General features: G+C 47.9%; 1 protein-coding gene across 6 annotated transcripts in view; it reads right to left on the bottom strand.

Annotated features, from left to right (window-relative positions):
* rdx (BTB/POZ and MATH domain-containing protein rdx) overlaps positions 1 to 24962 on the bottom strand; it is a 239238-nt gene that overhangs the window by 17342 nt on the left and 196934 nt on the right. For 5 of the 6 annotated variants that reach the window (XM_075893931.1, XM_075893933.1, XM_075893932.1 and 2 more), the window contains 3 exons: positions 12496 to 12614; positions 2767 to 2888; positions 221 to 372 (listed from right to left, as the gene is read on the bottom strand). In XM_075893931.1, the coding sequence (XP_075750046.1) occupies positions 221 to 372; positions 2767 to 2888; positions 12496 to 12576 (355 nt within the window). In that variant the 5' untranslated portion in view covers positions 12577 to 12614. Of the gene's footprint in view, positions 1 to 220; positions 373 to 2766; positions 2889 to 12495; positions 12615 to 22893; positions 23110 to 24962 lie in introns of those variants that run through there. The other variant, XM_037423655.2, reaches the window with a different exon arrangement.

The raw sequence follows: 24962 nt of genomic DNA on the forward strand, positions 1-24962 counted from the left end.
GCAACTAGCAAAATAAACAAACGATATTGAATTGAAGTAATAGCGAAGTGCTACAAACAGAGCAATAAAAAGTCAGGTAAATCTGGTACAGCTTTCACGGCAGGGGGGGGGGGGGAGAGAGAGAGACAGCACAAGCTTGGTGCCAAAGAAGGTAACACAGCAGCACATGGCCCACTGCAGAGTCCTGTGCATAAGTCTGTGCGTGAAAGCATGTGCTCACCCATGGCCTTGGTCTCTTCCCGCTTGGCGTTGAGGATGGAAAACTTGAACTTGGCACGGACCTCACTCTTGTTGCAGGACACCAGCAGCAGGTACAGGGACAGATAGTCCTTGCTCTCTTCATCCAGCCCCTTAGGATTCACCCTTAGGCACCTAGGCATCACGAGCATACTCTAGATCATTATTGCTTCCATAAAGGCCAACACAAGATTACACAACAGGGCAGGCCTTAGTGCACAACAAACAGATAGAAACTACTGCAATGAACAAGTTTTATTTAAAAAAAAACTGAGGATGTACACCTCTGCAGTTGTTGCACATATAAAGCTCAAGAGGTGCTTCTACATATAGTGACTTATTCCGCGTTTCAGTCCTACAGATCAGCAACCATTGTGGAAGCTACAGGAGTTACATCTATCATTTCGTATGATAAACAAGCCGATTTGCCTGTTTATCAGAGTTCTTTTTGATAAAAATCTTAGTTTCACACATTGTGCCATGAATGTTCATCTCAGGGTCTGTAAGTCAACAGGCATATTGCTTAGGATCAGGCACTTCTTTCCCATTTGGTTGAAAGTCTGTTGTATCCCCCATCAATTTCATCTCACCTTAGTTATTGCCTACTGATTTGGGGAACCACATGCCCACTTAATATGAACCAGCTCATAACTTTTCAGAAGCAAGCAGTTCCTTCCACAGAAATGCAAGAGTTCATAATGCAAGTGTTATGGCCTTTAAAAAATGCAGTACTTGCACAAATGCTCACTATTGTATAGAGTAAATGCTAGACATCAGATAATGCGGATACAATCTCTGGTCGTGGCCAGCATTGTTTAATGGCATCAAACTCATGGAGACGCTCCCTGGATTTCGTGCCGACCGGTTGTGCGCCCGCGCGCTCCGCGCGCTCGCGACCTTCGGCGTCATCGTAGCTCTGGCCGACTGGGCTGGCCCTACGTCATCTCCTGTCGCCGGCTGTCTTCGGTGACAGCGCAGCTCTGACCTACTGGACCTGCTCTACGCCATCTACAGACGCCGACACCATCTCTCGCAAGTGTACCCCGTCCTCGGACTCCAGTGACCGTTTTTCCATCTTTCCTGTCTCTTCTATCCCCTCAGTTTGTTGTTGCTTCTTCCTCTTTCCTATACTTTTACCTCTACCCTTTTATCCCTCCTTACCCCCATCCCTTTGTGAGCTCTGTGGCGGTGTCGCTCACTGAAGCAGACAATAACGGGGCTCACTTTTCTCTTCCTTTCTCTCTCAAGAACCACTCCGCATCAAACTCATTATTTCAGTATAATTTTGTCATAACTCAGTCAATTCAAACGATTTTCTCAACACACCGAACACGAAACGCCACAATTGTGTGGCACAGTTGGCCTTGCCATCATCATCATTTCAAATCACTCAGTGACGACAAGAAAGCTAGAATGCTTCATCTGGCTTCATGCCTATTTCCATTTATCATCGTGCGTAACACCTCATTGGCCGCAAGTATTCAAAAAAGCATAGTTGCCATACACAATTGCACTTTTAGCAACCAATGCATCTTTTAATTTCTATTATTATTATTATTATTAGTTTGTAATTTCTTTCAATTATTAGTGAAAAAAAAGTATCGTTTCATTTGCATTGTTTTTATGCTGTTCCTATAGAAACTAAGCACGAAATTGAACCATTCATGAAAAAAATGAAGGTGTACTCATGTAATAAACAATTAACACTTTTGATAATTTGGAATTACGTTAAGAAATTTTTTTGAGCGCTGTGAAATTCAAATGAATGAGCTTTTGCTGTATTTAGGAAGTGAATGCAAGAAGGATATACCTTTATTACTCTTCAAAGGTACCCTTCAATTAACACCCTATACAATTTCAAGAGCAATAGCTTCAATGTTCACTTTTCTAGGACTGTCCACGCTGCAAGACAGCTCACATGTTTAATCCCATCATTTATGAATGCATATCCAAGTACTTGGATGTGCACAAAACTACAGATCACTGAGGTTTTCTTAAAATGCTATGAAAACATACTTGCTTTCTACTATGAATAAATTTTGTGCCAACATGTTTATCATTCTACACATTGTTTTGGTTAGGTAAGTGCTGTATGCATAATTATTTTTTTTATCTCTCATATTATCTGTCACATTGTGCTTGTTATCATTAGTGTGTTATTACAATGATGATTAGCTTAGACCGAATCGTTATTTCTTAGAAAGTACAGTCCATTATTTCTTATTTACCTGTACTAATATTTATGCTTGTGATTCTTTTGCACAAATTTCACGCATGCCCTTGTTATCTGTGATGCCTCACAGTGGGAGCAATGTGTAGATGACAATAAGGAAGAGAACGTTCTTCCTCTAGCATTGCCATCTGAAGCTCACTCTGTGTCAGAAATATTTCACAACAAAATAAGAATATAACAAATTGTTATATATAACAAATCGTAAAACTACCATCCAGAGTTGGTCACACTCGATGTTTTGGTAGCGTGCATGCAAAGCTTCCTCGAGATCAAACAAGGTAATGTTGCAAGCGTACCACTTCAGCTTGTCATTGGCCCCCGCAGAAAACGTCGAGCTCTTGAGCACTTCCCCCATCTCTTCGCGGCAGAAGCTGAAGTTGTTGATGGTCCACATGTAGGAAAACTTGATCACTTTCACCTGAGCAACAAAAAGAGAGGTGGCTTCAGAGCACATTACACAATAAGTGCTGGGACAAAGGCAACAAGTCTGTACAGAAGTACCACACTATTTCTGAATTGATTCAACTACTATACGCAAGCCCTTGCAGCTGCACGCACAGCCAAACCAAAAATAGTATGGCTTCATGCTATACCAGAAGGCACATGTGGTCCATAAATGAAAGTCGCACACTCTATGGCCTAACAGTGCAGCAGGCCATAAGGTGAAAAACAGCCAACATGTAAAGAAGAGTGTATATAAAAATAGCAGCAGCCTATACAGTATTTATAAACAGAGATCCCAGACAATTTCAGAGAGGAACATTTTTTATGTGCCCCCTCTTATTCAACGTCGGTCCACTGCAAGCCTGGGGATCGGTATTTTGCACTAACACCACAAGTGGGCAGCTTGTCCTGTTAGGTGATCTTTTGGGACTGCCATCTACATTCTAAGCAATGTGTTTTTTTTTTAGATATTACTATAAAGGTGATAAGATAGGTGATAGAGCCATGTTAAGTACAAGTAAGTATTAGTTTGAAATTTAACTAGCAAGCTTTCTCAGCTATTGGCGACCGATGGTGACGCTGCGAACTGCGCTTGAGTGACATCAGTTTGAGGATTCGCGCGCTTTCGAGGTGTGGCGGTGTATAAAAACAACTGTCGTGGTAAAATTTGGCAAAGACACACTTCAGTTGGTTATCTTGTGTGTGGTGGCTACTGACGCTGTTTAAAAACCATGGGTGCCCGCTTTCAGCGCTCATTTTAAAAGCACAGCGCTTTGTTTCTCAAAACTGCAGCCGCTTGTTTTCGGGCCGAGCGCTGCACAATGGTGGAATACTGCACTGTGCCTCTATATGATCACCCACTCATGAAAAGGGCGTTAGCGTTCACAACACTATCTTAAGGACCCGAAGCCGAGGAAGAAGTGGATAGTCAAACTCAGAGAGGGAAAGCGCGCCACTTCTTCATCAGCAGCAAACACTTTGCTGACAGTGACAATTTGCAATTTGCCAGTACCACACGGCCCTGCGTGGTACTGGTAGGAACTACTTCATGATGTCACTCTCATTGAACAAGCATTATTGAGACAAACTGCAGTCAATTGCATGGGCCAAGGCGTGCATGGGCTAGGGCGGCAGGGAAGGGGGCGGAACTTGCCCCCTTCCCGAGTCACCAGCACCTACCACTCAAGACATTTTTTTACAACGATACAACACAGGCTTGCACCCTGTCAACGTCCATAACTGCAATCCCAGCACGATTATCTCAAATTTGGTAATTTGATGCTGCTTTGCATTTCCAGTAGATGCTGCGAAGGTTCGATTGAGTATCAAAACAGTATTTATTTGATGTATTGTTTCCCAATGCCAAAGTGGCAGAAATCAGCTATTCTCACACATATCCTCGAGTTCATTGTCACTATCGTTACAGTGCAGAAAAAAATATCCCAAAGAGCAGGCATGCCCTTCTCTTTAGAATTGCTGTGAAAGCTAACGTCCTTTTCACGAGCGAATGAAGCACAGCGAGGCACAGAGCAGTACTTCACCATTGCGCAGCACTCGATCGCCACAGGGGCGTTGTGCGCCGGGCTCGCAAGTCCACGTGTTTGCAGGACTAGAGCTGCGACGGTAATGCAATCTCTATTGACAGCATCAACTGCACACACTCAACAAGGAGGCCTATGTCGTACACCACCACGCCATCAATGAGACACTGCGACGTTTTGCTAACTGTATCTACATGCTTGTAGATGCTCGAGAAAGGCAAGCTTACTGAAATTTCTAAACATTCGAACTAATTATTACCTCAAGGTGAAAACTACAGGTCACGAGCGAGATCTCAAACATAGTTTCACTTTCTGACCAGCAATGCGGGTGGAGGCATCGGCGTGTTTATCGGCCATCTGGGAGGTTTCTTGGCTGTGTTGATTGGGCTGCAACTAAAACAAAATCATAATTGCACTCGAAAGCAATCGTTGTGGCCGTTAGTTGACCCTCCTGAGGCTTTGCGTTCGGCAAAATTCCCACCCGAAACAGACTATCTGCGCACAGGAGCAGTGGCTGCTGCTGCACGGCTGAGAGTGGAGTCCATAAACTGACGTTACACGTGAGAAGGCTCAACTTTATTATTTCGAGGCAAATATCAGCCTTAATGTGTTCTCTATGCACATTACTGCTCCTTCCTGTGCATGCATTGTGCAACTTTGTGAGACGGCAGGGTAAAAAAAATGTACCCCTGGCTTACCAACAAGGTTCCACAGGTACCTAGCAGTATAAAAAAAAAAATATAGCCCTTAATTCAAAGCAGAGCACAGCCCAGGGCTAAATGGCTCCTGGTCACCATCCATGGCTGAAGAAAACGCGCATAAAATACGCTATGTATGTGTATGGCAGTCTATTATGCTGTTTTCAAAGGAGATCTAACAGGTGTCAGTGGCCTTTGCAATGTAGATAGGACAACAGATAAGAAGGTTCCACATCAGTGAGTCGGCAAGAAAGCAGTGGTCTTAGCACTGCTCTAAGCCGCTGTTTCTTCCGCATGCAGGCCTTTTGTGTGATTGTCTTGCTGTGATTATCAACTTCCTCAGCTGGCATGGCGCGTGCACCACTACCAACAACAAGCCTCGTTCTATAGCCAATCCACAGATGCCGAGCACTGACGCCCCTTACGTACTCACTGAGGACCGACCAGCCCCCATCAACAACAGCAATCACTCCCAACAGCTTTAAGAAGCAACACCTGGACTTGAGTGGGCACGAGAGCAGTGGTCTTTGCACCGGGCCAAGCCACTATTTCTTCACCATGCGGGTGTGTAGTCTTTCACTACATGTTAAAAGATTTAACTGCTGTCTACTGCTGTTCTTGTGCCCGAGGGTGTTGTGCGAGACTTTGTGCAAATGTTTTTCAATGGCATATATTTTGCTTTGTTCCAGTGACATTCAAACTAACCCTGGACCCGACACTCGTACCACAGTGCAACGAGAATTTGATGACTTGCCCAAAAATCCTGTGGAACAAATAAACCTATCATTACAAATGTTCAAGATGTGCTGTTGTGCTCTTTACAGAGCTTGAAGTGTCAGTCAGAGCTTGGTACTGATGGTAAAGCAATTAAAGCCACACAAAGAAACATTCCCACAGAAATGACTGGCATCTAGAAGTGACTTGACAAATTGAAAAGAATATCTACAAAACTGGATGATTATGACGGAAGAACTAACATTTATGCCAAAAACCGTGGAAGAACTAACTGGTGAAAATTGCCATGTGCAACATAAACCAACCTAGCTAGAGGACAGGTCGTGAAAGGGACAATTTTATCTTTGACAGAGTTTCAGACTCTAAAGAAACTTGGCAAGAAACCACAGCAAGATAGACAAATTTTATTTCTGCTATTCTTGACTGTTTTCCCTGTGAGTCATTCTAATGAGTGCACAGTTTTAGTAACCATTTACCTACTAAGTGCTGACCCATTGTTGCCAAGTTCACTAACTTCAAAACAAAAGAGAAAGTACTGTCACTGTGCAATCAACAAAATGATAATAAGAACATCTCAGCCAGCAAAGATTTTTCTGTTTCAACAAGGCAGGCCTGTAAAAACCTTGTTGACTTTGGGAAAGCTCAGCCCGGTTCACCACCACTCCAGCTGCGTTACACCAAGTTGTTACTAAATAACAAATGTTTCGTGTATTTTTCCAGAGTGTGACAAAGCTTTAGAGGTGAATAAATGTATTAATCATCTCCGTAATGCACGTTCTTCTTCAGTAAATACTACATAGGGTTCCATGAAGGGAAGTGACCCCTAATCACATCCCCAGGTATCGGGTTCTTTTTCTATATGATCAACTATTCATACATGTAGCGCAAAGGTAGTAGCTTGGATAGAAACATGGCTCCACGCATGTCGGTAATCAAGCAATTTTCGACGATGCAAGCCACTTTAACTTATACCCTTGTGGTTAGACAATGCACAGGAGAGGTGGCGTTCTTCTCAAAGGATATTTCTTCTTGTAAACTTTGCTACAACACGATTTCCATCACATCCCCTGTTTCTGCTTGGAGATTTTAACTTTTCGAGCATAATATGAAACGTAAGCACACTTTACTCATTACTGTTTTTGCCACAGCCGAGTGAATCTATTATTTATGTTCAGTGCTTTCTCTAACGCAACTAAAAACCTCACCAATTAGGACATAAACTAGTAGTGCCAGCATTCTCTATACAATATTAACAAATCAACCAGACTGTTATCGCTATAACCTATACACCAGGCATCAGTGATCATTCATTACTATACTTTTCATTGAATGCATCCCGTCCTAAAGAAGACAAAAAAGAAACGGTATGGGACAATAATAAAGCAAAGTTTGACAAGTTTAACAGTAAACTAGCAAATTGCTTAGACCCATTTTTAATTAGGCAGTTTTAATACACGTTCAGTGTAGTCTAACTGGGACATCTTTACAGCTGAAGTTGATCAACTTGTGACATCTAACGCGCATGCACCATGGCACAATGCTCACCTCAAGCGTTCATCGAACTGGAACATTTTTATGCCGTAATTATTTACCTACTGACGACCTACACTGAGCTGCCTATAAATCTGCATCATCCATTTACATATCTGCAATAAGTTCTGCTAAAGATGACTTTCTTACTGATGTTTTATTGTACATGTTACAAGCTAACTCAAAAAATTTTTGGTGAATCATTCATCCCCTATACAACAACCATATTTCTTTGACCAACTCATCCGGTAACAATTAGTGAAGCCCATCGCACTGCTGTTGACTAATCTTTCATCGAAAACTTTTCCTGTAGATAGCCATAATGAACTACCAAACTTTTTTCCGTAGATAGCCATAACCTCGCGTGATTTTACACAATTACTAAACCCTGTCATTAGTGGTTATTCAATCTTTTAGAGAATAAAGAAGCTCCGACAAGATTACGGTCGCAATCCGGACACAAGATACACAGATGCAGTGAAATATCCAGGAATCCCAGCCCATGCCGTCAGCGTCCTACGAAATATGCATCCTACCTACCATCTCGAAAGAAGAAAATCCAGAATAAAGAACGAGTGATGGCAAAGAGAGAACGGCAGCTAGCATCCCAACTACAGTAATCGATACGGCAGATCAAACAGCGATAGCAATCTCAACCTGTGCTGACACAGCAATAGTACTAACCGATTCGCCAGCAGCTTGTCGAAATTTTCAGAAAGGGAAAATTTTCAAGCAAACCTTCAAAATTCTTGCCACTGCAGCAAAGCCAATCTACTTGAATTGTACATCCCTGGGACTCCAGGTCAAGAGCCCCTGATGGGAAATGAGGCATGCCGCCGATGCTTTCGCCTGAGCTCATGTTCACCGGGCCATCCCAAAGGACGCGCCAGGGAGGAAAGAAGATGTACCAAGAAAGTACAAGGATATACTGCAGCACTACTGGCTAAACAGAAGAACTTATCCGCCATCTCACCCCAACCTGACCTGGGACGAGGCAGTAACTTTCAGGAAGCTGCAAACTAACACCTACGTTCACGGTACATTGTTTCATTGCATCTCACCAACTGAGTACTCGTACACCTACAAGTACTGTGATGTCCCGAAAACCCTATTCCATATGGGATGGGGATGCAGGCAAAGCCCTCGAACCATTACACTAACCAAAGAACCGAAGAGCAGTGGGAGGCCAAGTTATCAGACCCAGGCCTGAAAGTCAGCGCAGCCTAGTTCAATGGGCGGGGCAGATGGCAAAGGCTCGTGGCTACCTGGAATAAGGAGGCCGCCCCCTGGGGGCACAATGCGCTTGCTCAAATAAAAGTTTTCTCTCTCTCTCAATATTATTATTATTATGATTTGCATACACAAATGCACAAGTACAGCGAAAAAAGAGGTGCCCAGGTTTTTTTTTTTATTTTGCTAGTGTATTTATACATGCACACATACATACACACGCATGACCATACATTGTGTATAGTTGTATATTGTGTATGCTCACCAGACAAGGGGTAATGTCGGGGGTGGGGGCGAAAATTTCCGTGATTAATAAAAAGCCTTTATCAATTAATCAAGGTGCTGAGATCGATTATGATTGACGGTGCGCCTTCGGTTGATTAATCGTTCATCGATATTGCCATCCCTATACAGGCATCCATTCATGCAACACACTACTTTCTTCAATTCATTTTTGCCTCATATCACAGGAGCGGAACAGCCTTCCAGAGGACATAGTTACTCTTAGTGATAACCACTTGCTCTGTGATGCATCAGCTAACATTGTACTATAAGAAATCTGCTTGTTCACTGCTTTTTGTCCAGTTACCTTTTATTGCAATAACCCACCTCCCTCTGCCATGTCATTCGGCCCTGAAGGTAAAATAAATAAATCAATAAATATGATATACATCTGGCATTCCACCCTGAACATCATCCATCTAATTCACTATGAAGATACAATGATTTGACAGTGCTGTACTGGTTGCTGTATGAAAGAGCACACGCCGAAGTCCTTGGAAATTTGCAGCAGAAAAGGCCTGGAGGAAGAGTGCCCTTTGTTCCCCAGCTCCCCGGCTGGCGGCGGTGTCCTTGAGCGGTCGTGCCTCACAGGATGACACCAGCTCACCGGCCTACTTCCCCCACCAGCCAACAACAGGCAAGTCGGGGATTCTTGCGTGAGAATTTGCACTCCTTCGGGGTGCGCGACCTTGCAGTCAAGGAGGCCCTTTTTCGACGCCCCAACACACGCCTTCTCGTCGGTCGCGCTCACGATGGCCGCGCCTGCCGGGCTCAAACTGTGGCTTTCCACTGCACCCTAACTTCACCCCCCCTTCATCTCTGCGAGGGCGACCGTCTTGCCAGTGAAGGGGCCCATGTCGCCTCTTCCGTTAAAGATAACTACTGCCGCGGCTGAGCTGGTGTAATAGTGCGCCGAAATGTGCGCGAAAACGTTTTATTTTTGTTCTATGCTGCGTTGTGGACATTCGAAATGGGGCCACGCAACGTACTATACAGATTAGTACAATTTCTGTATTAACGAGTGACGAAGAAAGGTCCCTCGCAGAGCGACCGCTCAGAAGCAGCAATCCCCTTTTAATCAAAGGCTCTCGTGATCGCAGTGCCCAAATCACCATGCGCACAGCTCTCGCGGCAAGGCCCCATCGCCTGACCTAAAGCCCCTAGATTTCTCCCGTTTATCCATGTCCTCTTTTCCCTGCCCTCTCTCACATGCAGCCGGCGCCTGGCGCCATTTTCTTCCGAACTTGAAACGCATCTTTCAGCGGACTCTACACGCCTTTCTCCTCCGGTCAGTGCTCCGTCATTAGTCACCAGATGCTGGCAAAGCATTAGAAAGAACATGGCTGCTGAAAACGAGCGTTAGCCAATGAGAATTGTCGATTGCGCTTCAATGGTTCTCAGTACTTACGAACAGAGAAAAAGCTAGCGGTCTGACCTATCTCGGCAAAGCACAAGGGCGTGTGACAAAAGAAGAAGTCATGAAATTCGCCGAGGCGACGCATAGCTAATGGGGCATTTTTGAGCGCAAAAGCCACTCACAAGAACGAGATAGGGCGGACGGGCGCTACTTTCATATAACTTTATGCCCGCAACTGCAGTGGATACATGGGTGAAGGGAGAAAGTGAATATTTTGATGTGAAAACGTCTTTGAAAATGTACAGTTGACTTTTCGTGCTAGGTTTATCCTAAGCTGACGAGGCTTAGGATAAACTAAGCGCCCTGTCTCCAGCGAATGCCGTGGTCTCCAAGAAGCAGCACACGTGTGCTGTACACTTTGGAGAAACCTCGGAGCGCACGACAACGCGGTTGCTGCCAGCGCGCTGGCCACACCCGCGATGCTTTCCCCTTCACGTCGATGCGACCGCGCGGAGAGACGGGCAGGCGCCCCTTGAGCGGCGCGGGGAGGCCGTTCACACAGCGAGGAGGACCGCGTGACCTGGCCGCCCCAGCAAGGAGGAGGAGGAGGAGGGGACGCACCTTTTGTGCGACCCGCTTCCCTCTCTCCACTGTAGTACAGCATCGGTGAGACACGCGTGACCCGAGCGCTGCTGCTCCTGCTCGTACCGCGGTTCACACTCGGGAGGCCAGAACGCCGTAATGTCCGTGCTCCTTCACGCATCGAAATTACCGACCAGGAACCGAACGAGCGACCCGCTGATCGGTGCCGGGCACGACCTGGTTTCACTGTGCACACCACAGTGCCTGTGGTCCCGATACGCATAACTACCCAATCATCAGGACTCAATGCTCAGTTGGACCGACAGTTGACCGCCAGCTCACGAGGGCTCCGAATCGGCGACGTCCCGTTTTCATGCCGTGCCACGGCGATAAGAAATTAAGGAAACGTATTTGTCGCATTTCACCGGAAACGAGTTAAGCGTCTGAATGCGATAAACTGAGAGATACGGCGGTCACGTTCATGGCTAGATGAACAAATTTCAAAGAGCAGTGTGCGCACCTACAGAGGACTAAATACGAGAGCTTTGTGATTGCTGAGTGCCTCGCTCAGGCTGCAGTGATTATAAGCGCAATTGAGTTGCTTCATAGCAACATAACCGACAGCCCTGGCGAGATCAATCGTGCGATGAATCTCCAGACCTCTATGATACGACTGCAGCTACATGATGCCGTGCACACAAAGTATAGCAAAATGCCGATGCACGTCAATGACGTATGCTAAGCAATCTAATAAACTACTGTGACCTTATAAAGCTTTATACGTACACGCAAAAAAAAAGTACACAGAACACAACAAAGATGACGTCGTATGCAGTCGTGTACAAAAACATACTGCGTACACATGATGCAAATGACTTGCTACACTGCCTGCAAGGAACTTGTTTTCATACGTTTGCACAAGGTTCCCGTATGGCAGGACCAGTAGTAGTATGCACTCCCGCGTATCGGTTTTTCACACAACTCACTTTGCTTGAATGGCAAAGCTAATAGAAAACTAGCTCAGTGAGTTGTGTGTATGATTTTCATAGTAATGCACTGAAAGTAAAAAAGACAGTTTATTGAACGACACCCCTTTGTGTTTGCCTGCTGCAAGACACACGTGTGCCACCAAATATGGCTCCATTCTCGTTTGACAACATTGCGGCTCCAATAATTGCCCGACACCTTTTCGCTCATGCATCTGTGGTGAGAGCGACAACCCGGTGCACAGCACGTCTTGGGCATCGTCATTCAGGCTGACCAGCCGTGTCTTTGCATTCAATGCTCGTAATCGCCAGTCGTATACATGCAGAAAAAACGAGCAAAACCGAACACTCAGCTGACGCAGCGCTCACCTCAACGCCTCCTGCTGGGGTTCTTCGCTGCCGCGCAGCCACTGCGGCGACATAGCAAGCCTTCTTCTCTAAAGCATTACTGAAAAAGCGCCGACGTTCAAAGTCAGCCGGTAACCGCGACAGATGTGCATTTTCTACATGAGACATTCTTCGCTCGCCAGTTATGATGTCAACGTCAAGGCTATAATGCCAAACTGTGCTACTAGGTCCCTTTAGAAGGCACCGGCGGAGTCCAGATAGGTGCGCAACATAAGCGACAGCGGTGACTCACCTGTGTGTAGCACCAGCTCTCGGCCACGGGCGTGTTGGCTTCGCTCTGCGGAGGCGGAGTGGGCAGGCGGGGAATGGCCATGCTGCTGGACGACTCCGGCAGCACCTCACCGCGCGCAGCTGCAACGGAGAACGAACGCCCGGTCACCACACTTCGCCAGACGCGGCATCTCGAAACGCACGCGGGGTGCCCTCCTCGGAAAGGAAGGCGACCCAGTTTCCCTTCCAAAAGGAATCAAGGGACGACACAAAAGGCCGTCATCCCGCGCCTATCGCTGGCCCCGTGCGCGGTTACACACTTCCCCTGAAGCTATCTTCTCTGCGCGAGCGTGACCTACATTTTGTGGAGGCTGCCAGGAACGGGAAAAGAAACGCGGGCCCTTCCAAGGTGAACTTTTAGCCCCTCCTTATAAGTCGGTCCGGCAGATTTGCGTTCGAACTTCACACGCCACTTTTCGAAGCGACACGAGAGGCGGGAACAGGGGCGTAACTAGGGGAGCGTAGAGAGGGGGGGGGGGGGGGGGGGTTCTAACACCCCCCGAAAATGTGTTCACGCTTTAACATTACGAGTGATACGGAAGTAATTACACATCAACCACCACTTGCCAGAGTTAGCCATTTTACACCCCATGACATCCCCGCAAAGAATTCCCGAGTTCTGCCCTTAACTAGACATAGAAATGTCCCGACAGCACCTCTGAGAGCACGCGCAACCTTGCTCGGAAAAAAAAACTATGGTTCAGCACTGCCAGAGCTACGGGGGAGATATTATTACCTAGAAATTGGCAATGGTGACACATTACGGCTTGGTAGGATCTGCTGCTGCACATAATAACTAAGATGTCTAGTCTTCATAGCATTTACGCCGTATTTTTTCTTTAATTGTTGTATCAGTAACCACCGGCAACTGTGGTTATAGATAAATTCCTCCGGACATACGTCACGAAAATGCGGTGGCACTTTCGTCAGGCAATTGGTTTCGCGTGGTAGAGGCAAAAGCCGCAACGCCTACCGCAGGTGCTGCTGTGTTTTCGCTGCACGATGCGTGCGCTGCTTGTCGGCGTGCAAAGAAAAAAAAAAAAGCGGCGTACCGATAAGCTGTCAACGGTTATTTGGAGGGAAGGCACAATAATATGATGGGCTAGGCTTTTTTTTCTTTTGTGTTCTATTGGCGAAAACCGTCGCAGATCAGCCGCAACTGTGACACGCGACAACTTGCCTTCGACGCCGCTTCATCGGTCATCTTGTGAGGCGGTTTACCCAGAAAGCGACAAGCTCTCTCAGACGTTGGAATAAGCCGTGTAGGCGTATAGAGCACGTTTACCTCAAAGTACGTTAACGTTCTGGATAGCATTGCCGTGCGAGGCATCTTTCACGGTTGTCATTGTTGATATAACAGCAAACGTTTTCGGCACGTCAAAAGGATATCATAATACTCGTGTGGAGTAAAAGTGTCACTCGGTCATCGAGCGTGTGTTTCTTTCTGCGTGGGTACGTATCATTCAAGTAGCAGCGATTAAAAGGGTGGCTTAGACTATGCTTCTTTGTGATTATATGCGGCTGTGATGACACACCTGACACAAGTTTATCGGGCAGGGCCATTCTGGCTGTGGTGCGCGTCACGAGATTTTCACGTCTGTGTGAAGTCACACAAAAACATCACTTGTGAAACTTGCCGAGTCTGTCCTTACGCAGTTGGCGGCGTCGGCTTTAGCGTGCGAATGGAGCCGCGGACCTTACAGGTAGGTAACCGTATTGTCCACAGCAAGTTGTTGAAGCATTATCGCAAGCATATCGCGGATGAACGTGTCGTCGAGATCGGCCTTGTCGCATGCATGAATGAGTTCTCCGGAACATTTCATATATGCGAGCATTTATCGTAACAATTCGTGGCCACGTATTTTTACACCGCGTATATTGTACCCTAGGGCCTCTTGCGGAACTGTTATGTCCTTGCATTAGTACTAATTAAAATGTGCACTTGTGACGTACGCTGCAGCAACGGCGATGACATGTCGTAAATGAGCTATATTTAGGTTCTCGAAGCTAGAGCTACACGTCAACATGGATGATATGTTTATTTCATAACCCCTGTACAGCCACTGCAACTTCCTGTGTTGCAGCCGCCGCTTGTAAACATGCGAGAGGCGTCCCGACGCGCTGTTCTCGAAGGCAGCTTGTGCTCCTGCTGCTAGCTTTTAGCTGGGGCGACTGGGCGGAGCCAACGCGCCGTGACGTCACTCGGCGCCTACCGTGTTTACAAACATGGAGTAAGTTGACCGCCCGTTTCAATCCAAACTTTCTCTTGACGCTCAGCCAGTGTGCTCACAGAAACAAAATGCAAGGTGTAATTAGCTATCGCTCTGTGATCAGCACAAAGGCTCTTTTGCTTTGGCGAGATAAGCTGTTTATTTAATCACGCCTTCTAAATCTAACGCACCGAGAACTAGACAGCGGTTCACGGAAACAGCGCAGTTTAGTCACTAATTACACTGCTGCCGAAGCTTCAATACATAAATATAAAGCAAATGCAAGCGTTAGTCAGGAGCTTACGGGCCATAGAACGCGACACGACGACGACGTGATAAACTCAATAGTAAGTGGAGGGCACCAGGGTCAATAGTTCAGCATTTTTTTTTTTTTCAGCGCTGCCGTGAGCGCGCAGACGGTCAGTAGAGGACGCGACGCGGATGAATGCATGTGGTGTGCTTCTGAGACAGAGTACGGAAGCATTTTGCGAAAGGCGATACATTGGCGAATGAATGAATCCTACGAGAACACACCGCTTCGGGAGGAGCCAGACGAGCGGCACCGCGTTCAAGCAGCGCTACAGGCACAGAGAAAACACGACCGGAAGAACCCGCCGACTGCTCCAGATTTCACACGCACGTACGGGCCACCAAACTCGTGCACTTACCACACGCAGCAGTTGAGACGAACACGGCACCGTCATTGCACGCAACCGAAAACACTGGTTTTTTTTTTTTTTTTCTCGCCAGGGATGAGATGTGAGCTAAAGCGCTTGAACTGATTAGTTCACTCGCGACGCTAGCAAGAAGCGGCTGATGAACAGACTTATGGATGCACTGGCTTCGGGCGCCAAACCACATTCGGGTGTGCTCGTTCCAGCTAGACCAGGGGAATTTCGGCATACGAGCACCAACGAGAAGGGAGAGAAACTAGCGCAAGCTTGCAGGGAAAGCCGCAAAGTAAATAAATGTCCACGTCGGCCATCAGTGTCCTTTTGTTGCCGAAAACGATGTCCTGCACGGTTCACACCAGCAAGCGCGCACAGAAACAATCGTCCGGGGGAGAGAGGGGCCTCGGGCAAGGGACCGAGCGTGGCGGCCGGGGTCAAGGCCGGCCCGCATCGAACCGCTCGCAGGAGGCCCCAGCCCGGCTGCGGGGGGCGCCATCTGTCGCGACATGTTTAGACGACGGGGCACACTCCTCCGCGTCGTGGGAATCTCGCTCACGGCTGGGGCACTTGTATTTTGACGCCACACGAGACACAGTGAAGACGCACGCCAGAGCAGTCCTTCGCAAGCACCGGAAAGAGTTGTGCGCCACCCTTTCCGGCGGCGGTCAACCGCAGGCCGGCCGCTTTGTCTGCGATGTGTGTGCAGTGCACAGAGCGTCACTCACACGAGAGGACAGGCGACGCGGGTTGGCTAATCCTTTAAACGATATCTTATACGGGCCGAAACGGGGGGGATGTATCTGAGGCTATGGAGATGGACCAGGGCTTTGACAAGAGTGTCCTCTGCTGTTTATGTAGCTAGAAGAATAACAGGGACCAAATGCCTTTCTTTTACCACACAGACGTTACGGGCACTGATGTTACGCAGGCACCGACAACAATGAACGTGTACAACGATTGATGGACATCTGCGGTTACGAGGAATATCAGTCGGGTTCAGTAAGTTTATGAACGAAAAATCGCCAGTTCAACGACAATGACGATAGGATACACTAGAGGTGGCGGATAAACACAAACATATTTGGGTGTGGATAAACATTAGAGAAGAGCAGCTAAGGGAACGGGAGATGTATATGTAACGACTAGAGGAATGCAGATGTTACGAAAAAATGGGGGGGGGGGGGGCACTCCAGAATGACAAAATCAAAATATGGTTGAAACAATATAGAAAGCTGTGTGCGCCTGAACGGTGTCTTGTGCATAAGATTACATATAGACACACGCAAAGGGGGCAATTACGAATCGTGGCGCACATGTAGGAACAATATTTACAGACTAGTTGGTTCATACTTGAAAAACTCGACTTGCTGCGCAAGCTGAAGGGAGACGGGAGAGAGCGCAGTTCAAGAGCACACTGCTTTCTTTTCTGTCTCCCTTCAGCTTGCGCAGCAAATAGTTTTTCAAGCATGGGTAGGCTTTATTCGGGAGCACCATATCAGGGGACACAGTACAGTCGATGGCAGAGAAGGGGGCAGGACCGGTGGGACGCCAGTTTGGGCTACACTAGACGGATGAAGCGAACCAGAATGATCTGTTGAGAGAAACCCAGAGGAGGTTTGCGGAAGACATTGGGTGCTTACGAAACCAGAACTGTAAACGTAAATAACCTTCAAGCAAGAAGCTGCCAAATAAAAGATACTCGCTAACTCTCGGGATAGCTCTCAGCTGCAATTGTAGCCAGGTCATCAGCGTTGCGGACTTTCCAAGCCCACAAACACGAAGGGATACTGCGTGTGGAGAGGGGAAACGACCGGCTCCACCGGGCAGTTCAAATGCAATGGGTGCTGAATGTTTCGAAACACTGGGATTCAGCGTCAACTGGGGTTGCTGCAATGGTGTTTCCACCGGCACGACAGTTCACAGGGTCGCAAAACCTTCGGGGACAATGCGCAAGACGGGCGTCGAGTGGTTGTCAGTCTCGCTTTCCAAGTCCAGCAATGTCCATTCCTCATTTGAGAAGAACCCACCATGCAACGCACTCGTTGTAGCGATCAGGAACAAGCGCTGTCCCGCTTCATACGAAATCAAATGCAGCCACTGCGAACGATGTGCTCGAATTTCTCTGCGGGCATTTCGCGTTGCAAGGTAGAGTTACTGCGACACGAGCTGAATAAACAAAGCCTCCAACTACTTTCACTGAAATAGGCAGCGACTGTCGGACTACCACGCTGATCACTTGAACGTCCTGAGGAACGACACACTTCCGAAACAGGCCACAGCTGCAGGGTCTGCCTTGAGCGATTACACCAGTGCAATGTGCTCGCAAAAGATAGCCACGGCCGACATACGTAGGCGTGTGGATGCAACGGAAGTTGCTCCTCCCGAGACATGCATGCCCTTCGCGTCGTCCGGGACGAGGAGCCAGATCGACGCTGACAACGCGTCTGCCACTGCAATGGAGGGCAAAGGAATGATGACCGCGATCAAATTATTTCGTTTAAACGAGATTCCGGTCCGTCGAACTCTTAAAAAAATTGACGTCGCGAAACCCAAAAAAGCTACCGGGGCATTGTTCATGGTCCACGCGTGCGAAAAGTTCGCGAGGGTGAACACGGAGCCTGCAACATCTGGACGACGTCTAGACACGTGTGGTGTTCGATTTTTGTGTCTCTTTTGTCTGCGCTACAATGTGTTTCGGATTTCCAAACAACAGGGGTTTTACGTCCCAAAAGCACGATATAATTATGGGGGGTTCAGAAACTTCGACTATCTGCTGTTCTTAAACGTGCACTGACATCACACGGCTTCAACCATTTCGCCTGCACCGAAATGAGCGTCATGGCAGGGATTGACCTTCGGGCCTGTAGCAACTGTTCCACCGAGGTGGACCAACCAACAAGCTGAGAGAGCTCACAATTTGAGACACGATATCCGAAACAGGCCACAGCTGCCCCTCGGCGCATACACTGATACAGACCTTTCTTGGTCATCTCGCTTGTGTTTGCAAAAGAATTTGCTTTGTGTCATGTTTGCTATATATAAGATACCATATGCCGCCTTCAGTACGAAAAATGATAACACACGCTCTAGGCTACAGTACACTGTCCAATGGCACAACAGATTGCACAATATACTACGTTCGATCTTCAAAAATATACCTTACGACCTCAACATGAACTCTGATATAGGCATTTTCAAAATGCTCTTAATGCCTAATTTCAATAATGATCTATTAATACTAACGGTTGTCTTTAAACATTGCTGCTCCAAGGAATTCCTGGTTCCGTATGTCGCTTCCCATTCACTAAGGCCCAAAATCAGTTTTTTGGATACCAAGGTATGGAACTAGCACACGCGCACATTATGTTCCAACTTATTTCAATTCACTGCCCCACCCCCAGCATTTTTCGCGTAAAAACAAAATACAAATTAAAGAAACTGCTACGGCGTATTTGTCTACACGTGTAATGTGCATCTCGAGTGGTTTTTTTTTGTATATGCACTCATTTGCAAGCATACTTCTGAGCAAAAATTTAGCGTGGAAGTTTGCTTGTGAAACATCACTTTTTCAGTTTTTGTTCGCTTTCAGTTTTTCTTACTATATAACGGGAATGATTACAGTTTATATGTCCTGTGCTTCTGATATATCTGCATGTTTTTATGTTCTGTAGTCTCTATTGTGCGTTAAACTGCCATCATGTAACACGTTCGGTTTTCTTTTCTGCTTGCCAGGCTCTGCGCCACTCAAGCTTCCATTCAGCAGGCCTCGCCAAACTTGATATTTTTGAAGAAATAAAAGGTATTATGTAGGGGCACTTCTAAGCAAAAGGAGATCCTGACAGCAGCGAACCCCGTTTCTGAAATGGTCCTTTTCGTGTTCACCGATACCTTTTACGGCTTCGAATGAGTATATAGCGTCGTGGCACGGCCGCTCGATGTTTGGTGCGGCTCACCGAATGCTCCTCCCCGCCTGCGAGTTCCGTTTGAAACCGCCGCATCGGCTATAGGCGACGGAGGTGTTTCTCTTTCACGTGATTCTGATCAGTCATGCTTCACTTTGAGGCGCTCTCATGAACAGGCTGCATCAATTTAGCTGCACCGATGACTGAGTGACGCAAGGACCTCACAGAAGACCACGGCAGTTAAAGCCCGTGCACTGTCACCGCACGTTTGACAACGGTCGAACATTTCTTCGTAACCACTGCGGCGTGGCTCATATTCTCCCAGATATTAACATTATTCAGAACGAACAATTGTATTGAATTAACAAAGTGTTTGAAGAAACGTATCCACTATAATTGAAAAAAAAAAAAAACACAGAAAGGAAGTATCTGTTTGCTACCGGCGGCGCCCCCATTATTGGAGCAGACGGCACCTTCAGATTAATTCAAACCTTAATTACAGCAATAATTATGCTATCTAACACAATTTACTTTCTAACAAATGAAAAAAAAAACAGCACTCGAGTCGAATGGGACGATTGCAGTCTGTCCTGCGATTAGTTCATAAACACTTTGAAATTTCTGACAGGCGGCGATTGGTAATCCCTGCGCGGCGATGACATCTGACTAATTGAGCAGGCGAACCCGACGCTTCAAAAACGCCCTCAATGACGACACTGTTTCCCTCGCCGCTATCAACCGTCAATCTACATTCGTGGAAGCGCTTTCCTGCCCCAAGGCCACTGATCGACGCTCGCTCATCCTCCTCCCCCAATGTAAGGGAGGCAGTGTGGTCACTGTGGGCGCTTTCGAAGTGAATGGCAGATGTGCTTTTTGGTGCGTCGGTTTTGCCTGCTCAGTTAGCCATATGTCATCGGCGCACCGGGATTACCGTAAAATGGCCGCCTTTCAGAAATCTTAAAGTGACTATTCGCAGGAAGGACTTGAATTCGCCCATTTGACTCGACCCCTCATTTCTACTGGTTCATAAATTAATCATGTCACTTTTGTATAATTATACTGCCGTAATAAATGTTTGTACGCATCCGAAGATGACTCCTGCCACAGGAAGCACGCAGATACTTCCTTTGTGCAATTTTACACAATTCTTGGAACAACCCTGTACATCGATTCGCTGCGATTTAGACCTTTTCACGAGCTAGTTGAGTGAAATTCAAATTTACTCATGAATACGGGTAATAGTGGTCTATATATGTGAGCCAATTTAACAGCAATATAGATTTAGAGGTATTTTGGCGGCACATTGCGGAAAAAAATGTTGGTTTGGCTGAGCGGCCCGTGAGCGACCACACGCACCGTCCGGAAACCGAAACAGCGGCAATTCCCATTTCAGCCGCGAGACGCCGCCACCATGATTTGGCTCTCCCGCAATGTACCTCGTCACCTCCAGGAGCGGAGCTGCACCTCCTAAATGCTGCGGCCTCCATGACCAGGGTTGACGGCTGCAGCCATGTCTTGTTTATTTTTCTTGTCCCCGACGCTGCCGTCTGCTCGCCGAACGTGTGCGCGCAGACGCCAAAGGGACGCTTAGTTGACGACGCGACTAGAGTTACTCTAAATGTTCACTACACGGGAGCATGCTACATATACAGTATCTCTAGACGCGACGCGTATCGCCCGTAATATTGGCAAAAGTCCTGAAGGCTCCACAGGGCTGATCTGAGACGGGGTTATAGAACGCACGGGGAATACGGGCACCGTTCAGCCGATTTTTCCAGTCTGATTGCAGTGCCAGAATGCATAGCCTAGCGGATAAAAAAAGGCAACCTTAAGACGACCTAGATGACGATGGAATGCGACGCGCGCGTCTCGTGTCCTGCATCTGTCAGCGAATTGTGACCGCGATACATGGGCGACGCGAGCACGCGTCTATTTTCTGCGCGCCCCTAACGGTGAATGCCAAAGACTCATAGACGGGGCAGTGTGCGGTGCCTATACGTCGTGACACGAGCACCGCACAGGCGGGAAAATCGTGATCGGTATTCCAGTAGTCTGAGCGTCCTATGGCCAACATCGGGAACCAAGCAGTATCTGCAATGGTCGGAGGCGGACACGTGGAGTGTGGGAAGATAAACGCTTTCTTGATCAGTGGAACAAATCTTCACAATGAAGTTTCGTCATCTGTCATTCTCAAGTTTACTTCAAGGAACGAGCAACGCAACAAGTCTAAAATTTGTATATCGACATACATAGTGATAATTCTAGTGCTTGGGCACGCAAAAGACTTTTTGCGTGCCCAAGGAAATAGTCGTCCGCGGAGGATCGTTTGTCGTCATATAAACTACGAAACAACGAAAGCGCCACCAAGCGAAAGCATTTACAGGGAAAATATACAGCACACGCTCGGATAAAAACTAGTCAGCGACAAGATTACAGAACGAAATCGTCGCTTCCGTAGGCGCGCATTTCATAAAAAGTCTCATTCATTCGGGTTTAACCTGCCAGGGAATGAAAATTTCTTCGTTATAACACAAACTAAAATCGGGTTCCGTTAGATCAAGCATTAACTGTAGCTCGAAAGATCGCCGCGGCGAGGCCATTCGCCTACTAAGAATTTTTCCAGGAAAAAAAAAAAAAAACGTGGTCGCAATTACCGAGTTCATCCTTTTGCAGTTAAATCTGTGGCACAATACCGAGAAATGCTACTAACAAATCGTATGACGCACAAGAATGCTGGTCGAGCTGAATTAGCCCTTGATATCAAAGTGGGTCGAGACCGCGTAAATGGGACCATACACCGGCCCACGTTTATAACCAACCTTACCTGTACATTTTTTTTTTATCGTCCTAGTGCTCTCGATCCGCGATAAGAGCATCAAAAAAGTAAGCAGGGCAGAAGAGAAGGGAGGTTCCTTTGTGAATATCACCCTTATATTTGTTTATAAAGCACACTGAACGAACAGAGACCATAAATAAACGGAACGATACAGTTGGCTTGTGAATACCGAGCTAGGAGGGCGACGGTTGAAAACGACCGTCGCGGCACCTGAGAGACAAGCGAGGGGTTGCTAGGCCAACGTTCCCTAATTTCGAGGCAGTGCCCACGATTTGTCACCATCTGCTCATCAGTTAACATGACCGGGAACAAAAGGAGGTCTACAGGAGCATTGTGACAACGGGCGCGCCATGAGGACGCGACCATTGTGTCTCGGTCAAACCGAACGGACTCGTAACCGCTTTGTTGAGCAGAGCTGGTTCCGAGATGCAAGCGGAAGAAAAGTAGTGGCGCCGATGTACCACGTCTCGCGGGGCAATCTGCAGCTGTCGCGGCTCGATTCACCCACGATGGCTTATCTGTGCAGCCACGTAAAGAGAAGCTCACGGCTTGTGCAAACGCGGTCCCGAACGGCAACGCAGTCGACCGCGCAGCAGGGACAAAGAGTTGCGCGACGTGGCCGACCGATGCACGAATATGGGGGGGCCAGGCACAGCAAGATGCCACGGGCCGTAAAATACACGATGCGAGCGTGCGGTTACAACACGCCGGCGGCCACTACGAAATCGCTTGACTACTCACGGCACGAGACAGTCCTTGCCGGCTGGCGTCCCCATCTCCTCTGGTCGAACGTGGCTGCCACCGTCTCAATCGAAGCACCACAACCACCACACAAGGAGCACACACCGACGACACATGCGAAGCGCGACCGCGTGAAATCCTCGCAGCGAGCACTCGGCCCAACCGCCGACTAACGCTCCTGCGCCCGCTGTGCGCGAGAACACGGCCGCCGCCATCGCGGCTGCGGAAGCATCGGCAGCGCCTCCTCCTCCTTTCTACGCCGCGACGGTGGCGCCGCTCCAAATTGGCGGAGGAGGTCGATTGGAACAGCGGCTCGGCAACCTCTGCCAAGCGAACATCTTGCACGGAGCGGCAGTCGCCCGATCACAGTCCACAGGCGTCACTGAGGTCGAGGATGACTGAACCCCAGTGGCCAAGCCAAAAGCGAAAAAAAAATAAGGGGCAATTCTGACGATATTTTATATTTTATATATATATATATATATATATATATATATATATATATATATATATATATATATATATATATATATATATATATATATATATATATATATATATATACACGGAAGGGTCGAACATACGCGCGTCCGAAGTAGTTTTATTTACACTACATATGTGTTTGGCAGCAAGCCAAATATGCATGGAACGTTTTTAATGGTCCTGCTGTCTGTTTCTATTTCAAGTAAATTACAGCCCGAGACAGATCTCGACCTTTCGTGGCTGAACTCTTTCAGTGATGTCTTTGTGCCGACACCTGGTCGAGCCACATAACTGTTTTTTTAGTAATATATTTGCTACAAGTAAAGCTTTCAGCATTGTACATGGGGCCACTTTCGAAAGCAACGCGGTATCTTGCTGCGTGCGTCGCCACGGTGAATCCCGCGGGTGCCGCGGCGGAGTCTAAAAAGAGCGACCACGAAAGGCGCCCCGAAAACGAGAGCAATGCGCAAGACGCGTGCTCAATGATTTTCATCTTCACCGTCCGGTTGTGGTGCCACCCTGACGATGGTCCTTGAACCCAGTGGTCAAGCGATGTGAAGAAGGGGCCCTCCTCCCCGAGAACGAGGGGATCGTTACACCCTGGCGGGAGGCTCCCGCTAGGTGGCAGCCCCGAACAGGCAGGCAGGGTGCTGGCGCCCCAGTGACGCCCGGGAGAGAGGGGAACGAACGATAGTGCTGACGATAGCCGCTGGAAGCATCGCTCTCTCGGTCTTGGCCGGACTCACCTAGCCACGAAAGGCGGCGGTGAGGGCGGCAGGCCAGGCAATGTGGCCGGCCTCGCCGACATCCGGCGCAAGGGCGCGACGCAAGACAGGAAGCAGCCTACGGGGAGGCTAGCGAGAAGTTGCGGTCGTGACATCCGGGCGATGAAGGCACTCCAACCAGGGCTGATGACCACGCATGCGCCCCTTCGAGACAACCATGGGGCAAAGCTTTACAGCAGTTGCCGGAAGTGCCTGATGTAGCGGCCGTTCTGCAGTCGAACACTGGAATGCATGCCACATTATTAGTGCGATCAACGTCGTCAGCGATGACGAGAGCACGCTGCCGCCGGCGGTGAGCATCGGCTTCTTGCCACAGCAGCCGTACGACATCCCAACGGTAAACGAGGCCGGAGTTGATGCGGAAAGTCCGCATGGGTCGTCGCCCAGGGGAACCAAGGAAGCCGCCTCGGTCCGGCCAGAGAGTTTGGCAGGCCGGTTCAGGCGCCGAGCGAAGGTTCCAGGCAGCCGGGAATGCCGGCAACCTAGCAACCAATGCGAGACGACAGCCATTCGTGCGTAAACACGTGGCCTTCAATTCAACGCGGACATTCTTTGGGCCAGAGAAGTCAACCTTAACAATTAACGAGTGACTGCGAGAGTCGCATTCATGTGGGGTGAACATGAATCGAGATACACGTTACCGGCAACTTGAAGTATTCTTCATCTTCGAGCTGCAGCGCATCATACAACAACAAGCTAGCCGCGATAACGCGGCCAGATGTTCTCTGTTTTCAAAAGGGGAGGCGGGGACGACCTAGCCAAATTATTTTAGCGTCATGACCGCTAAGGTAATCAGCTACA

Source organism: Rhipicephalus microplus, chromosome 4, assembly GCF_043290135.1.
Source record: "Rhipicephalus microplus isolate Deutch F79 chromosome 4, USDA_Rmic, whole genome shotgun sequence".
Lineage (NCBI taxonomy): Eukaryota > Metazoa > Arthropoda > Arachnida > Ixodida > Ixodidae > Rhipicephalus > Rhipicephalus microplus.